The sequence below is a fragment of the Pundamilia nyererei genome, unplaced genomic scaffold, assembly GCF_000239375.1.
Source record: "Pundamilia nyererei isolate P.nyererei 1_Seehausen unplaced genomic scaffold, PunNye1.0 scaffold00241, whole genome shotgun sequence".
NCBI classification, from domain to species: Eukaryota; Metazoa; Chordata; class Actinopteri; order Cichliformes; family Cichlidae; genus Pundamilia; species Pundamilia nyererei.
In genome coordinates, this window is record NW_005187642.1 from 182,974 (window position 1) to 202,152 (window position 19,179).

Genomic DNA, 19,179 nt, shown 5'->3' on the forward strand with positions numbered 1-19,179 from the left:
TGTGAATAATAATACGAACATTGTAACCTGCTCATTATGAGGTTAATCAGCGTGGCCTCCTGGTATGAATGTTTAAAAGACTAGAAAATACCAAGTGGGTAATTTTTAAATAAGGATGCATCCACAACCTCAGGAACAGTGGAGCTCTTTGATGTCTGCTACAGTTACTGCAAATCCTGCTCTGTGGTCAATAAAATGATGTACACAACGGAACAATTATCCCAGCAACAAATTAGAAAGCTTTACTCAACAAGAGCCAACGAGTCTTCCTTTCTCAACTGATTTTTTCCCTTGATTTTGTGATTAGGGGCATCCGAGTTATCTTTAATCTTGGATACTGATAGCAAATTGGCAACCATGGTTTCATCTTAACTCGTTAATGTTCAGACTGAAGTTTAGAGTTTTAATTTGCAATGCTTTAAAGCACTAGTTAAGCTCAACACGGCGTACGAATCCAGTCAATGTTTTGAAATTATAGGGTTACTACGCAGGTTAGAAAGTGTTTAAAAAATTCACGCAATTAACAACCAGATACATGGAGCTAAGACTTGTTTAAAAAAAGATTTTGTAATACATTTGGGGAAGAAATATTAAACAATGTAGCTCCGTGGCCATCAGTTTTCATGCATTTTTATGGGATTCGTGGTAATTACCTCTCTGTTTCTTTTTGTTTTTCAATCACAAACTCAAACGCACATACACACACGCACCGAGCCCAAAGCCAGATGCTTGTTTACAAGTGCCTTTGGTCTTTGAAGTGCAAGTAAAGGTGTATTTTTGCTACTGTCAGTCTTCCTGGCAGGCGGCGAGGTAAGTCAGATATGGCAAATTTTTGTAAAAAGAGACTTTTGGAGATGATTGAATTGGTAATGTTAGCTCACACTAAGAGGGCACATAATGGGAAATGGCAAGGCAAGATCACTGGTAAAAAACACATGTATATATATATATATAATTAACCATATTCCAATGATTTTGATCCTACGGATACACATTTGAGATTAGTGCATGCAGCCAAGTTACCCAGGATTGCACAGACTGCCAGCCCAAATCCATTTTATGGCACGTTCAGACTTTATCCAGAATGGATTTAGAAAGTCTGGACAACAGACAACATTCTTGCAGTTTGGATCCAAGATACATTTGGGAGCGATTTCCAATCAGTTTCAGCCCATACGCTCTGGCCACTCAAAGATTTAGAAGGGCTTTTTGTTGCACTTGCAATGCAACACACAACAATGTCAAACTCAGAGCGACAGAGTGGCGCGGACCAGAATCCATGCTGCTACTGGACGAACACTATGGAGGACAACAACCCATTGAGGGAAGGAGGGATACGAAAATAAAAGTTGTCTGTGAATAATTTGGGAGATGTAGTCTTGCAAAGAAAGGCTGCACTGGAAAGCCAGGCAACCAGCATAAGTTATTAACTAGTTATAGGCAGTTTGAAAAGTAAGGAAAAATAATTCAGCTCATCAAAGATTAAAAGTTAAATAAGACACATAAGTCCTTTCTTGGGGAAATGAGGCAAATATAAGATATGATAGATGTAACGTCTGTTTGACTGAATGGCAAGATAATCTTCAAAGGTATTTATGTACTCTAGAAATGCACAAATCTGTTACAAAACTTAACCGAGGAATGTTGTGCTTTCAGTTACTGCCTGATGTTTTGACAGAAGCAATCAATAAGTAACATGAAGAGGAACCTAATGTACAGAGTGGATATATAATGTCATGTCAGTGTTGAAAATCCAGCAGCAGGTCACACATGGAAGCTCAGAAGATCCCTGTGTGCACACACACAGGCTTCACATACAGACATATGTGTGTATATGTGCAGCAACCTCATATTATATCCTCAAATTGTTTGATTTCTCATGCATTCGTCCCATCATTATGAACTATTATATTACCTCTTTCAGTGAAGCAGATTTAACCTTTACAGCCATGAGCAGGCAGCCTGATTACACTTATGTTTAATAAAAGGTTATTTGCTCTGGAATCATTTGGTCTTGTCTTGTGAATAGCTGGTTACGCATGGCTAAGCCAAGCTGTGTTGGTCTGCATGATATTCAATATCTCAGACTATTTGGGTTTGCACTCCGTCCAAGGCTGCTGCTCATCTATACCAAATGCAATCTGCCAGCAATCAGGAGTGGCACCACTGTTTACCGCCCGACTGTGCCACCACGCAGTATGTAGCCTATGGAAGCCTAGACGGTGACAGACAGTAGCGGGCTCAGGCAAGAGGCAGTCAACAGGGTGGAGTGAAGCTTTCCACTGAAGAAAATCCTGTAGAGTTTGAAGGCTATATTTCACTGGCTTTCAGGGAGAACGGAGAAGGCTATCTGAGACAGATCTATCAGGAATGTTCACTCTCACCCTAAATTAATTGAATGTCAGTCAAGGAGAAAGTGAAATAGAGGCAAGAGAGTGACTGAGACCTTTGTGTTTAGAAGTGGGGTGGCTGGGGTTCCAAACTTTAGCCTTAACTTCTTAAAAGAATTACTCAGTGAGAAGCCAGAGAAAAATGTGGTAACAAAGACAGATAATCTATTTGTGCAGAAACAAACTGCCTATGCTGAGAGAAGCCCGTGAGTGAATGGCTTCAAGAAGTTTAATAAATAACGGCTACATATATGGAAACTTTGCTAAAAAAGAGATGGCAACAAAGTAACTATAAAGTACAATTTCAGCAGATTACTTTAAGAGATTGTTTTCTTCTATAGTAAAGCATACTTAGTGGTTTCATTCTGGTTAACAACAACAATGTCTGAATACTTGACATAACAATCCTTTATTTTACATCTAGCCTTAATACACTTTCTTACTGCACATGAAAATATTTTAAATAAGCACACATATATAGAGCTTAAAGTACTATAAAATATACATTTGTTTTCTTAAAAAGTTCCATCTGTGGATTAGTATATACTCCTTACTCTTAGATAGTCTGGTTAGATGGTGCGCTTTTCTATAACAAGTACTTTTTTTTTCCTACACATGCTTTATTTGTGTCATTCACACTTTAATTAATGAGCCCAAAGGTGCTTTGGCATGCACACTGGAGAAGCCAGGGACTGAAGCACCAACCTTCTGATCAGTAGATGACCTGCTCTACCTGAGCCTAGCCATCCTAGCAGCAGGAGGGTATATGGATGACCACAAATAAACTAGAGTGCCCATGCTCACACTGATGAAGTACAAATAACCCAATGGTTTAGCCCATTGATCTGTTTTTCAGTTGTTTGGGACATCAGTGTTGGTTTAGAGGACAAAGCAATAAGCCATGCAAGGCCCTGGATATAGACTCAACACTTTTCAAAGGATTTGTTGACACAAGACTCTCCTGCAAACTCTCTTCTAATCCTAGCTTCTTGCTACGTTAAGCTATCTATTACACAAATCAGAAGCTTTAAAATGTTACTCCATACCAGACTCTGCTAGGAGAAAATAAGAGCACTATTGCATTACGAGTTAAATAGTACGTTTTTAGTAGTAGTAAAAACCAAAGGCTGTGATTTAGCATGCTACAATTATGATACACAGCATCATTGCTATGCAAGGTATGGGGATAAATATGCTGATACCATTAGTCTGCAGAGCAAGCCTGATTATTGGAGTGGCTGCAGTTACTCAAAGCGATACCAGCTAATCAAAGTGAGAAATAGACGGTTTGTCGCCGTCTTCACCAAGCTGACAGCTAAATACAGTCATTTTTATGACTGAAATGATCAGTTCAGGGAAAATCTGCCAAGTAAAGAACAATGCCGACAGTCATAATAGTCACTGATAACTTTAGAATATGCTGTAATGTGATGCTGGCTGTTCTCAGCATCACCATCATGGCTGCTGGAGATGTGTTTGGCCACTTGTGGTTCCCTGCAGTCGTAACTTTCTATACTGATTGATGTTTCAGGTGGGCAGAAACTGATTCCAAGTATAAACTAGTGCTACTAACAGACCAACAAAAATACAAATTCAGTATGCAAGTATACAAATGCATCACACTGGACCAGAAAAGCACATTCATACAAATCAAATCCAACAAATCAGATCTTACCTTCCATATTGTCGTCAGGATTTTCCACAACATTTACTTCCATTTGAGGAGCCTGCACTTCCTCTGTTAAGGAAAAGAAGCAGATGTTACACTACACTACTCTAACATGACACAAGAGTCTTCATTGGCCTGTAAAAAACCCCAGCTCAGCCTGTCTAGTCTTCAGTCAGAGCAACTCTGTTAATATGCCTTAAAACATGCATGTGCTGTGGACCGTGAGGCTCGGTCTGCATACAGTTTAGATCCAAGACCTCCTCACTTGGGTCTGTTTCTTCTGTCTGTACAGCTGAGACGTTTGTGCATTTATTACCAGCTCTGTACTGTAACATTACATTACTGATAAAAAGAAAAAAAATCTTAAAATCTGTTTTTCCATTTAGTTATTTTAGTTTTTAGTTATTTTACTATACTACGTTTCATGAACTGAACTGATTTATTCATATCTTCCTGCCTAATACCCTGCGGATATTAAACTGTAATTTAAGAAACAACAGAAAAACAAGGAAATCATTAGAAATCATTTTTATCATCAACACTGAGTATCTCAGAGGTTTTGATGCGAATGGATAAAACACACAGCCAAACTGCTGTCTTGTACATACCTTTCTTCCCCTCTGTATTGTCGTTGGTAACAGTTTCTTGACCTTTGTTTTCATCGTGGGCGGGGCTTCCTTCATTGATATTTCCAGTCTCTTTATCGCCATCGGTCTCTTTATCGCCATCGGTGTCTTTATCGCCATCGGTCTTTTTATCGCCATCGGTGTCTTTATCGCCATCGGTGTCTTTATCGCCATCGGTGTCTTTATCGCCATCTTTCTTTTGAACTTCATTCTTACTGTCGCACTGTTCTGGGTTTTGCTCTGCGTTTGCTGGATCACCATCTAAAGGCACAAACAAACAAACAAACAAATAAATAAATAGAAGGAAGCGCATTTTGAAGGATTAATTCAGACACTGGGAGTCAAAGCTCTTACTATTAAATCTAGCTACATGTGGCACGAAAACCAACCTGTGCTTCATTACTGCTGACAGAAATCTGTCAAACATATTCACACCAACAGGTAGCTCTTTGTCAGTTTGAATGGAAGTAACAGAAAAGAAGGAAACATCGTCAAAAGAGTTGGAATGGTGGAGGTTTTAAGGGTGTCTTTTGGGGGCGTGCAGCCAAAAAGAGTTTTTAGCTTTTTAAAGAAAAGTCATCTATATTCAAAAATATGTACAGTATTAGTAGTCAAAGAACAAAATATGAGTGTAAAAAATAACACAAAGCTAAATGTGGATGAAAACAGTATCTGATGTAGATAAATTGGCTAATATTGGTTTTTGCACAAAGACTACATTTTTTACTAAGTAACCAAGACCACAGATTGAACATCATATTGATTTGTGGTGGCTGGATTTCACCTGCAGTACACACACACTTGAGAATGATGTAACAGCAGCATTTTTTAAAAAAATTTTTTTTTTGCAGAATTATCTTGCAGGTGTTGTTTTAAATTGTATATTTTTGCTCTTCCAAGCTCCTAACTCTCTGTTTATGTCTCATGAGAAAGTAATTACATATCTCAGCTCTTGGATACCATCCCAGGGTAGCATTTGCTATAACTTGCTCATGGAATATCTACAAAATTCATGTTCAGAGAAGCTCTATCTGTCAAATCGCTGTCAATGGGATTGGATTTGAATAAAACAAAAACAGAGGAGAGACGAGGCGCTGCCAGTATGCAAATGCAGAATCTTAATTATATACCAGCAGCACAGAGGATATTCAGAAAAGAGAAATGGTTCTGGCTCAAAGTTAATAGTTGCTCCTTTAAAACACATTCACACACACACACAGTTCATTTGAGGCTCTTGCTGTCAGCACAATACAACACATCAGAGTCTCTGGATGTGTTATACATACACATTTAAAACAGTGTGTACTACTTATTTCTGCTCTGCTGACAAGATGGCTCAGGTTGGATTTAAAAAGGAAGAAATACTCTAAAAAGATCGAGCGACTGAGAAGCTGGATGTTGGTCAACTCTCATTGTGCGCTTCAATCAAATTCAATTCGATTCAATTTCACTTACATATTGCCAAATCACATCAACAATGTGGTGTATATATTGTAAGGTAAAGACCCTGCAATAATACAGAGAAAACCCCAACAATCAAATGACCCCCTTTTAGCAAGCGCTTGGTGACAGTGGGAAGGAAAAATTCCTATTTTAACAGGAAGAAACCATCAGCAGAACTAAGCTGGTCGCAGCCATCTGCCGCGACCAGTTGGGGGTTATGGGAGGAAGACAGGACAAAAAACAAATAACACACTGTGGAGGAGACCCAGAGATTAATAATAAGTAATGATTAAAATTCTATTTGAGTGAGTGCTGGGTACAGTAATCTCAGGCTACGTCCACACGTACGGGATATTTTTGAAAAGCAGATTTTTCTATTTGCACCTTTCATCCACACGTAAACGGCGTTTTCGGTCACTGAAAACGGGGATTTTTAATAACTCCTGCCAGCGTGGAAATTTTCGAAAACTCCGTTTTTGCATTTCCGTGTGGACGAGAAAACCAGCGTCAAAGGTGTGCGCCTTTTTTGACGTCACAATGTGAGTCACGTTATTGTTTCGGTGAAATGGATTTCTGCAATGGCGGTCTTAGACAAAATGCCATTACTGTTAATTCTACTCTCTGCAGTGTTTAAATGCTTATATATAGACACAGTTTCTGTCCTTCCAGACTGTTCCGCTTCAATGCGCCATCTTTGTTTACTCTTTCCCACCCAGGCTTCTAGACTTCTGATTGGCCAACATTTCTACACGGTTAGGAATATCGCCACCTGTTGCTTTGGCATGTTCCTAGCAGCGGTTTTCTTCGTTTTTGCGTTTACGTGTGGACGGGATTTTTTTAAAAAAAAAACGAAAACGGAAAATCTCCATTTTCAAAAATACCGGACGTAGCTTAAGTCTGCACCCAGACAACACGTAATTGCACCGTTGGACCCTTGATTTGTAACTGTACTTTACCTTGACTCTGACTCTCCATCTCCACATCTTGAGGTTCATCTGTATTTAGAAAGACAAGAGAAATTCAAAAGAGAAAACATACGAGTTTAGCGCCAGCATCTGGAGTTGAATAGACTTGGCTTTCGATATCACCTCAAACAGCCTTTTCATTCCATCTCTTTCTGTAGCTTTGCCTTTGTTCTACAGTATGAGAGCAATGGATCCACAAAGACATGCATAAATTAAGTGACAAAAACGAAGGGAAAAAGAATGTCACTTCTAAAGCCATACATAATTGAGGGATTTCTTTGTTCCACGCTTCTGTGATAAGAGAACTTTTTTTTTGTTAGAGTGGTGACACACGGGATGGAAAGACTGTACTGAAACAAAGAAAAAAAATTCAATTTTTGATGACAAATGACATCAAGAAGCATCGGTAGAGCCGAGAGGCTCAGAACATGCGCTAATGGTCCGTAGAGCTACATTACCATTGTCACCGTTATCTTCATCACCTCCTCCCTCTGTACCTGAAAAGGGAGAGAAAAAAAATCATCAGCCAAACAGAGGCATCGGTATGAATAATACCAGTCATTCGTTTTAAAAAGCAAAGGAAACAGTCATAATAATGATCACTGTTAGCTCTTCATCTTCCTAATGCAAAGGATTTATTTTGAGGGTGTTGACGCCGCATTTTAAAGCAGCAACGTCCAACCTTAAGTTATTTTTCATTACTGAAACAGCATTATACTGTTGGGATTTTCTGTCCATGTTTGAGTTTACAGATACTTGCTACTGATGTTTCTAATAACATTTTAATTACTCTATATTTTGAATAAACACAACTGGGGACTAACACAGGAGGTCTTTAACATATCTAGCTTTAAGACAGCAGTTTTGGGTCTTTGTTATAAGAAAGAGGCTCTTAAATTTGTAGCATTGGGGAAGTAATAAGCCACAGTAGTGCTTTGAAAATTTGCAGGGCATGTTACTTTGTGTTGCGTGCATAAGGTAACATGCCGATGTTGTAGTGTTGCCCAAACTCACCCTGGTCAGCTAGACTGAATAAAAATATTTTTGCAGTTTTGGTTATAAACAAATAAAAATGCTTTTTATATAAAAGCATATGTATGCTACACATACATTTGAAGAACGTTACTCGTACATTACACACAGGTGCTGCCATCACCAAACTATAATTTCAAGTCATTACAGCCTTTATCCTGTTACATCCTCCTATAAACTGAACTCCATAGAAATGTCCACCGGATGCACAAAAGGCAGAATTTGATATGAATAAAAATCCTATCTGTTACTACTCCCACCCTCCTCACCGCTTTCTTGCACTCTTGCACTCTTACACACAGACAGGCACATAAACCAATGACATTTGGGACAAATTGAGTAAATGAAAGCCATGACACCAATAAGAGAACATGCTTTACAATGGCTATTGTGCAGCTTCTATAATTGCTTTTTTAACAAGCTGCAGAGAGAAACCATTTTTCATATCTATGCAATTTTGCCCTGCACTCAGAACAATAAAAATGCCAGCCTCCATTAAATGGGAAAAAGGCCAGTTCTACCAGTGCTGCATGTTTGTCTCAAGTATCTCTGTCCATCATGCAGAATGCTGGTGACACACAGTAGATGGCGAGCCTTTCTATTAATCATGACTGGCATTTGAGATAGAGCCACAGACAGGGGGCTGAAAAGAATACTTCATTGGGGGAAAAACAACTTAAGATGAATCCTCCGCTAGCCTTGAGGTCACCTTTTTTGTTTAAAATTATGCGAGGGCCTTGTATCTGTCCATAGTATCTATCTGTCCCAAACAACAATTTATCAGATATGACAAAAGGCAGACTGTAATTTCCTCTTTGTTATTTGATCATTTGTATTTGGCTTATTGAATGAAACTGCTTTCAATTTGTGATAAAGAAAAACGTGGGACAGATTGTGGATGAAATGCACACACACACACACACACACACACACCAAAAGACCACATGCAAAAATGAAGGAAAAACAAATAAATGTATTGTGCAGATGTGACTTCTAAAGGCTCTGAGGTAAGATCAATTTAAATGCTGTCTCTTTAAAAGGTAAAAACCCAAATAACACCTTTAGGATATCGCTCATCCATGAATACGAAACACCAGGTGGCAGCATTGCCATAGCTTTCCTCCCCAGTGCTCGCTATACAATACTGTCATCACTGTAAATAAGGGTCTGACATACTTCACACAGAAGGGTTCGGGCAACACCTCGAGACTTTTACTGTCAATATTCTGATGAATTCCACTTCAAGAAACATGGTGACAAAAAGGCAATTTTAGGTACTCGCCTGCACTTCTGTTGACTGAGCAAAGGCAGAATGTTTTTCCGAATAAAATGTTCGTCTCACACACACTTAAATGATTTATTAATGTCTACATCACATTCAGGGCTACAGTATTACAAGGACATAAACAATTTATAGGCTGATATTCAACCTTCCTTTTGTACCCTACTTGCACGCCTGTTAAGTAAACATCACCTGTAGTTGATGTTTACTAGTAAATAAAAGCAATATCTCACACGGGAATAAATGGAAATGGGAACAAGTTAACTGGAATGCGTGCACACTCACACACACTCACATCCAACCATTAGCTCGGCTCCAATCCCCCCTCCCCCTCCCCCCAGGCCTTTCTACTATTCCTTTTATTAAAGCAAAGTGGAGCAAAGGACAGGAAAAAAAGATAAAAAATGAGGGAATGTGAAAAATTCATGAGACATTTGTAAAGGAAAAAGGAAAAACATGAGCAATAGCAATCGTTCAAAGACCTTTTGCACGTGAGGTGTGTGTGCACAGAGTAAAGAGTAAGCACGTTTGTGAGAGATGCTTTATAGGGTACCACGGAGCTAGATGGCATCCCACAGAGAGGCTCACTGTCTGTCCACACGTAGCATTATTAATCTGCATGTCCACTTTGTGCCATCTCTCACCACCCCCCCCTCTCTATCTCCGGTCTTTCCCACTACACTCAAGCATTCCAGGCAAACAGGCATTGATTTCTGGCTTAATGTCCATATTTTACTGTGTCCTGTAACACACTAATCTCACTAATACCAATCTGATATCAAATAATGGGCACTGTAGTGCTGCTTGCCAACTCAGGTGTGCTCTAAAGAGGTTCGAGTCCAGCTTGGAACTCCGTGCCAGCTTTCACCTCCGTGTCTCAGCCACCTTTTTACCTCTCTTGGTTTTTCTTTCTATAGCTTGTGGCGTCTGCATGCTGTGCTTCTGTTTCATGTGGATTACATCACAGCACAGCTCATCACACACACACAGAGTCAGTCTGTGACCCCCACCTTTCAAATACTCCCCAGGGATGTTTGCCGATGACGTTGGATCATGTTAGCTTCATTTGAAGAAGAGATAAAATGCTGTTGATCAAACTTGAAAGCCACCTGCGTTGTTCTTTTAATATGACTTAATCGTGCATCATGTATGCTATGCTGTGTAGTGGAATATCCTTTTTGAAAATTAAATGAAATATATGCATTAAAATAAGCTGTATTTTGATGCTGTCTAGTGTTCAAAAACAAAAGCTGCTGTGTTGTTTGAATGGTGAGTTCTACCACAGGTTACTTGCTCTTTTATGTTTGGCCTGGGTGTATGTGTTAATTGTGTGCTTTTAACTGTCTCCTTCCTTGAGTCCACTGAGGCGAAAGAGGCCTTTTGCTTGTGAGGTGACAAAAGAGCTGTAAATGCAGCAGTGCTTCTGTGTGGGACGGAGAGATCCTATAATTACCTTCAGTCCACTAACCAGTGTATTTATCAGGGCAAAACATTGGTGAAAACCTTGATGTTTTCCCTTCATCGGTACTGTGACTAAAAGCCCCTCATATCTGACCCATGGACTGTGGCGTGAATTCCCTGAAGAGTAATGGATCCCACAGAGGCATATTGACAGACACACTTCATCAACTCTGCTGCAGAGTTGATGCTTTTTTTTACAAAAAGGTCCTTCACTACACCAATGACTATAGTGCATGAAAGAGTGAAATACATATTTTAGTTGCTAGAAGAGCTTGCTCTGGTACACACAAGTAGCACGAGGCTCTCAAGCACCTTATAATGTCTGTTTTATGTAACTGACAGGTTGTTTTTGCACTTAGCGTTTCCTTTGCTTTGTGCAATCTTGAGTGTTTTCGATGATTAATCCCACCTATGTGCTACATCGAACCAGACCTAACCTTTACAGTGCAGGCAGCACAAAATCATTTCATTGCCTCCCTGTGAGAGAGGTTGTGTCAAGGACTGACTGTTCCCATGCTAGAAAGCTGTGCCAAGGCCTTTTGTGAATGGATTAGTTACTATTAAGCTGCGGGGCCTGATAAATTAGGATTTATAAAGATTATTACAAAATACTTATGCCCTTCTAATGCTGATGATTGAATTTGTGAATCATACTGAATTACTGTGGATTATGGCAAAGGTATGTTGAAGAGGCAGGGAGAAAGACTTATTGTGCTTTGTTGAGGAACACAGAATGCTGTGGCGCCCTTGAAGTGACTGCACTATCTAGACCAGCCTCTCACAATCAGTGAGAGGAACGGTTTCCCCAAAGACAACAGCCATGACTGCTATCTTCAAAAAATTCCTTGCAACCTTAAGGCTTGAAGACAAATGGATGGTGTACGATTTTAATTGCCTACTAACACCCTCCAGTGTAAGAATCTAATTATCTTTGGTCCATCGTATCGGAGAAGCCTATAATTGTTTCAATATTACACATCCAAAGGGGCTGAAACTGCAGAATAGCCAGATAATGGCTTCTTAAACAAGTTTGCCTCTAAGAAAACATTCTTTTAAAAAGACCGAGCTTCATCTTGTATTCATTTCCCCAAAGAGGAACTTGGCATCAGAAGAGCAAGAGATTACTGACCAAGAGAACGCTCCTTTACTTTATACACACACAACAATTGTTTTTAAAGTAAACACATATCAGTGTTTCCTCTGCCAGTAAAGTTTCCCTGGCGCGTTAAGAAGAAGGAGCCGGAACAAACGTGCACAGTCAGAACGAGCGCACTCTACCTCTGGTGTTGTCCTCGCTCTCTTCCTCGGTTGCTGCTTTGGTAGGTGGTTTTGTGTTATCTATAAATCAACAAAAATAAATGGTGATTCAGTTGAGCAGACACATCCTTATCCCAAAACGCTACCAGGAAGCAAGGAGCATGTCGTTCTGGCATCAAGGTGAGTGAGATGGTGTGAGTAAAGCTGACTCTTTGAAGCAGTGATTATTCTTGGCCGTTCTGTCTCTGTGGACCACGCGACAAAAGCCCGTGGGAGAGCATGATGGCTCTTGTGTTTTGTTTTATACCTGCCTGATAAAAATGACGCTAGTGGGAGAAAAGGGGAAGAATGTAAGGCTTTGACACCAACTCCAGACCACAGTCTGGGACAAAAGCGTCATTCCATGTGAGAATTGCAGTCATTTGAGCCTTTGAATAGCTTCCAGGCTGACTGATTCAAACTCTGGCTGATGGAGCAGAATAAAAGGCCAGTCTTTGGCACCAGTGCAGAAGCCCATCAAACAAGGCCAAACTGGACCAGGAAAGGGCTAGTATGATGATACAACAGAGCCAGGAATCATCAGGGGTTGTTTCAGTATAGTGTGGTACTGTATGCAGCATAAAATAGCTGGTGAGGAATACAATAATAAAAACCCAGCACACTTGGTCAAGACAAGAAAACAGTTCCTCTCGACCAAGCCTTTACGATTCAGCCACATTGTTTCACTTTGGAATATCACATTTTACAGTGCGCTTATAAAACAGCCCTTTTATGTTCACCCAAAGTGAAAACACACATGCGTGTAATTGGTAGATCATGGGGGTGACTTTTGGAGGAAAACATTTTGATAGCACCCTCGTTTCTACATCTACAGTAATCTGAAGACTTTCTTCTGCAGACTGTAAAACTAACATTGCTTTTCGCTCAGATGGCTGCACATGTACTATGAGGTTTGAGCAGTTAGATGTGGGAAAACCTCACTGCTAATCCCACTGTGATCACAATTTAAAAAAATTAAATAAAAGCTCTTCATGTACTGCTTTGCAACACTCTACCTTGGAGAGAATTGCTACAGGCGGTATCAAACATTTATCAAACAGCTCATAAAACTGAATTTTATACTGTACGTCTGCAAACAACCAAACTGCTGTTATTGTTATTATGTTATTATGGCTATTGTTTCTGCTATTCAAACGCACACATGCGCTTCTATGTGGCCATCAGTTTGTGTCATTGCTTATTCAGGACATCAGCGCACAGACAAATGTCAGTAAGTTTATCCTGATAAGCAGTATCTGGTACGTTCAGGCCTCGTTCCAAGATGGTGTGTTGATAAAAGCATTATGCGCTGACAGTTTGTGTTTGTGCTATCACCCGGTGCACGCTGTGGAGGGATGTAGCTCTGCTGCTTCTTTGTCGCTCGCTTTAGGTGGTCTGAAGGCATTGTGCCCGTAAGCCGGATGAAGAGAATGGTGTTGGGAATTGGCTTTGATATAAGCTCTTGTAATGTAATGCACCTGACATGAAGTATTTTTAACAGCGATGAGTCAGGCCTGGGATTCAACTTGTCGCTAAATGCATAAACATTCAATTTCGTCTGCTTCGCGAAACCCAGCAAATCACTGTCATAAGCTGAAGCTACACCACTCACTCACCCTCTGTGTGCTTTAATGGAGGTGTTAAGGTGAAAAGGCAACCATGAAATATTCTGTCACTCACCTTCCTTCGGTGGCTCCTCTGTAACCTCCATGTCATTGTCTGGCAGAGGGGGAGAAAACGACAGCGTGTCAAAGCAGGCTCTTTTATAATGCACGAGCCGACTCATGGCAACATGATTATAATATTAGAATATCACAGTGTTATGATGCCGACTGCTGAAACCAAACAATGAAACTCGAACCTGCACCCACCCCTGTAAATCGGGGAAATACGATCACATTTGTGTGTTCCAAAAGCTTTTCGCTGAAACTCTTTCACCTCCTGTTCCTCATCACACTCAACAACCTCCTTCAATTTCCCACCAGATGGCCTTGGATATCGAGAGTTATTACACCAAATGACTGAGTATGTGGGTATATGTTTGGGGAGAGGGGGTCACATTCGTGAAACATTCTTTTCCAATTATATCTATGCTGGTAGGCTCAGCATAAATGACATAAAGCCTCCCATTTCCTGAAAATACAAGGACTCCAGGCTGGCGTGGACAACTGCGTCTTTAAAAAAAACAAAAAAAACCCCTTTGATTTTCTCTTCTTTTGTCTGTAAGTCTATTGTGTGAGACAGACTGAGTGTACTAGAGGTGTTCTGGGTGGATGAGTTGAGTTGCACAGTGCGAGATGAGACGGATGCTTTGGATGTTTATGCTTCAGGAGGAACTGCAGAGTGAGAGATGAGGCGAGAGAGGAACTGTGGATGCCTGCTCACGGCTCCTACACACGATACGCACTCATAGACACTCAGATCTTGCACAGCTCAGCATGCCTCTAGATGCCTTGTGTCAGGCCACTATATACACAGTACATGTGTACTTGCCTTTTTCATGTGCACAGTTCATATGAATGGATTACATTATTTGTGAGGGCACGTGTATTTTTATGTGTGTGTGTGTGTGTGGCTGTGCAGGAGTCTGTGAAATGATTGCACTGTGGTTAACAAGCAAAAGCAAGCGTTAGCTTTGATGAAAGGCTGTTGTCATCTGTTCTGTAGAAGTGTAACCATCAGAGCTCCCAGTGGATCCAGCGACAGGCTTTTCTTTTGTATAACACTGAATAAAAGGGTACAGTGCATTAATCTAACCCTGCTTGGGGAAACAAAGGAAGGTCCACTGATACAGTACTACAACAGCGCAAGAATGGAAACATCAGGTGTCTCATCTCCGGCCACACATGATTCTGCTATGATCACGGCTCAATACAGGGAAGGCGCAGTATGTTTTAGTCCAGAACGACCCGTGTGACACCTTTCTTTGGTTCTTGCTTTCTTTCTAGGCCATAAAACCAAAGAAATCTCAAACGCATACACATTTAAACAGGATGGCGTGATATGATAACTGATGAGAAAGGATCAGCTGTTTGACAGTACACAGGCTTATTCACGCTCTAAGAAATAGATGACAAGATTGATTCTGCTCTCATATCTGCATGCTAAATGTGAAACAATAGCTGGTACATGGTTAGCTTAGCATAAACTCTCTAAGCAGGGGAAGAGAAATCTACAACCACGTAGCAAAATTAAATAATTATCCAATCGGAGTGACAGTGAAACTCCAGGAATGTTCCCGAACTGGACCAATAATAATGTATAGGTACAGTTCTGTGCAAAAGTTTTGAGCTACCACTCATTTCTTTATATTTTCTAGGAAAACTAGAAGTCGGTGCAGAGATTTATCAAAGCGTGCAAACATATATAGAAATTGAGTATATAAGGTAAAAATAGGGAAAACTGATTGTACAGTTTTTACTGTACAATCTAATGTGCAACTACCCCCTTATATCCAAAGGGGTCAGCACAGTAGATCGGACATGTTGCCACTGATTATGAGTCCAGTTCTTGTTTAATTTAGCATACCTTAGCCCTTTCTGCATGTTTCCCCTTCTTATGAATGGCTTTTTGAAAGCCACGCTTCCAATAACAGCACATCTGATGAGGTTTCAGTGAACAGTAGATGGATCAGCTGAACGACCATGGTAGTGATTTTCAGATACTTATTTTGTCCAGTTACCTGAGATTTTTTTAAGAACACACTGGACACCATATCAAGATCTGTCAAGTGTTTTGGTCAACAGCTCTTCGGGCATCACCCTGTTGGTGCAAAAATAATATTTTATGTCTGTCGGGCTGTGTTATCTTTGGCATTTTTCATAGCTTCAACCAAACAAATTGGAACAAATGATGCGTTTTTGTGAGAAGCTTCTAGTAACAAAATGCCCAAAGATACAATTTAAAACTGTTTTTTTTTTTTGTTAAGCTGTCTGTAGACACAACACTGAGTCATCCCTCAAGTTAGGTGCCTGTTTTATGTTTGAATGATTCATGGTTCAGTGTCCAGTGGCTTAACAAACTGAAAACCACTCCTTTGAAAACGGTGGTGTAGAAATGAGTGAAAAAGACAAAGATAAACATGCACAGACTATCAGAACTACTGTGCAAGACCACTTTAAAAAATGACAAGACAGTCTGGCTATTTGGAAGCAAAATAAACAAGAAATAAGAATTGCTGCAAGGCTTTTGCACGGTCCTCAGTATTTTTTCTCCACTTTTGATGGAGCTCAGCTCTTTTCCAGTGTTTTATGCTATGCTAAGCTTAGCTGTCTCCAGCTTTTTAACAAATAGATATGAGAGTATTATTGATCCTCTCATCTGACTCTTGGAAAGAAGTATTGACTCTATCATTAAATTCCTAATAGACGATGAATGAACTATTCCTTTAGGGTTACATATTCACGCACAAATAGGAATACCTTGTGAGAAACGATATGGCCATATTTAAATTTAAATAGTGTCCCTAAACCGAGCAATTCTGAACCTTTAAATTATCAGCGAGTGACCATGACCAGCCAACACCAAAAACACAGATAAGCAGCTCATAACATTTGTCAATTTTCATGTCTGATTTATTCACAGGCTTCCCAACATTTTTCAAATATGAAGGGCTAAAGCAGGAACCTCGTATCTGCCGAAGCTGACTGAGAGACTCAGTGTGCTCCCTGACAATAACATCACTAACACACCGTGGTCTCCTCATTTCCCTGCCCTGAGGGATAGCCTCGTGAAACCAACACAGACTTCATTTTCACCCCTCACAGGGATCCTGTAGCCCTTCATATGCTCCGTCAACAAATTACATGTGTGTGATAAAAGCCTGTGCATACCACAGCTTTACTGCTGTAACAGCAGTGGTGTGGTTTGAGGGGGTTCTTTTACTATGGACATTTGATGGCCGGGTGGGTGTGTGCATGTGTGTGTGGGTTAGGGGTTAAGAGGCGAGAAACATACAGTGTGTATTAAAAAGCTATGTAAATAAATGTCAACTGGAAAGTGGGTGAAACAGTTGGAGAGAATGCAGCAGCCTCTGCAGTCCTGTGGTCTGTGTTAATATTGTCAGCAGTGTGGCTGATTGAGGAGAAGACGAGATGGAGCCCAGCTTGTGGGCAGCCACCCGGATCATATTAGTGGAGGAGTGTACCCAGAATCAATTTCAACATGCTTTCACTCTCTACAACTACAGATGCCTGACTGCTTCCATACGCGCAAATAATATGTGGCACGGGAAGCGTGTGGTCAATCACGCCAATCAGAATACATAATAGAATCGTGTTTTATGATTAATTGCATTGATTGAGCTCTGCTACTTAATCAATTAATGTTCATACTTGATAGTTTCGCCTTCTAAAAAAACCCCAACAACAAACAGCTTGTGCTGCTCTGTGCTTTAGCTTGTTCGTGTATTTGCATGATTCAGTGTTGATGTTAGAGGGGAAAACTCATGACTCCAAAAGATCCAAAAGCATGCCAATCTTCACGAGCTACATAAAATACTCTGTGTGACTGTGAGGACTCCGTCGTTACTCATCAAACAGCTGCTCCATTGCTCAAATACCAGGCAGTTCTAATCTTTAAAAAACAAATTAAAAAAATCCACTTCCTGTTTTGTGAACGTGTGCCACAGTTTATGTGCCTGCATGCAGGTGTGTCTGAGTATTCATGTCAGCACAGGCTATTTTTCAGTTTCCTCCCTTTGCAAAGGAGTAACCGTATTTTGGCTCTCGCACACTGACAGCTTGTGGAAATGCACATTGTAATAAAGCAATTTCCTGTATGCAAATGTCCTGTTTACACATTCCTGCTCCAGTCATTGTCACTTGACAGATTGCTTGAATATGAGGAAAGCGGCTATACTGTGAAAAATGAGAATAGTAAGACTTCAATAAAAAAAAAAAAATCCATTGTATGTGTACTTGCCGCTGTAGACATCCTTGAAACTGATGTCACGGGGAAGATCCCGAGTTTCGCATAACCACACACACACATACAAATTACAGAAAGATCAAGGCCACCATTCACAAGAGCTCTATAACAGTATGCAAATAAAGGAGGTGATGGAGAAGCTTCTCCTCAATGTAATGGGGAAGAATGAAGGGTGTGAAGGGTTAAGGAAATGGGCATGTAGCACAGGAATAAAGGGAGACATGTGTGAGAATAAGTAAGGAGAACAGGAAGTGCAGACGTGACAGAGGGTTATTGAAAGCGAGAGGATGCTGCAGGAGACAGAATGGTCTCAAGTCTCTGTGTGATGCATTCAGTGTTGCCGTAAGATCTACCTGACTGTCTATCACTAGCAGAGAGGATGATGAGACGTGCTGAAAGTGCTCGAGCACACCTGCAGAGCTAATTCACAGCCTCTGATTCACTACTGCCATTCTGCGCAGGCTAAATGCAAGTCTTTTCACACTATGGGGTTATGCATTACCTACCATGATGCAATCATACCAATCAGCACTTCTTTCTTCAAAGAACACCTTTCAACTACTGTTGGAAGCCATCTACGTAGTGCAGCGTGGCTGGATAAAACACACGAATCCTGTCGCTTCTGTGAGTGTCTACATTCACAGCATAAGTAATTATTTTAGTATTCTTTTCTTCCTTAAGGTAAAACTTGAAAGAAGTTTTGCTTTGACAGAGAATTAAATTCTTTCAACTTACAGATGAGGTGAAAGATGAAAAGAGGTGTGGGTGAGGGCGGTGTGAAGGTGTCTGGCTAACTAAGACAGTGACCCTGAGTGGGAATGTCATGCTTATTAAGCCAATTATCCTCTCCTGCCCACAAAGAGGAAAGATGGGCAAAGGTGGCCCTGACCTCAGGGGTCAAAGGACACGTGACAGGTAAGACACTGATGTCAAAAGCACTTGCATCACGGTGTGTGCTGTAGTAACCTTTTGAAATGACCCCAAATTTAATCAAAGACTGACCTCGGCCTCCCTTATTAGCAACTCATTACATTTTGGTACACAATAGTTTTTAAAGATTTTGCTCAGAGTAATGTGAGTCTCAAAA

General features: G+C 40.4%; 1 protein-coding gene across 1 annotated transcript in view; it reads right to left on the reverse strand.

Moving 5' to 3' along the window:
- Positions 1-19,179, reverse strand: part of macrod2 (mono-ADP ribosylhydrolase 2) — a 399,252-nt gene that overhangs the window by 15,131 nt on the left and 364,942 nt on the right. Inside the window, exons 10-15 of the mRNA XM_005749337.2 lie at positions 13,845-13,883; positions 12,147-12,206; positions 7,552-7,590; positions 7,085-7,123; positions 4,668-4,946; positions 4,066-4,128 (exon numbers count right to left, since the gene is read on the reverse strand). Of these exons, the coding sequence (XP_005749394.2) occupies positions 4,066-4,128; positions 4,668-4,946; positions 7,085-7,123; positions 7,552-7,590; positions 12,147-12,206; positions 13,845-13,883 (519 nt within the window). The remainder of the gene's footprint in view (positions 1-4,065; positions 4,129-4,667; positions 4,947-7,084; positions 7,124-7,551; positions 7,591-12,146; positions 12,207-13,844; positions 13,884-19,179) is intronic.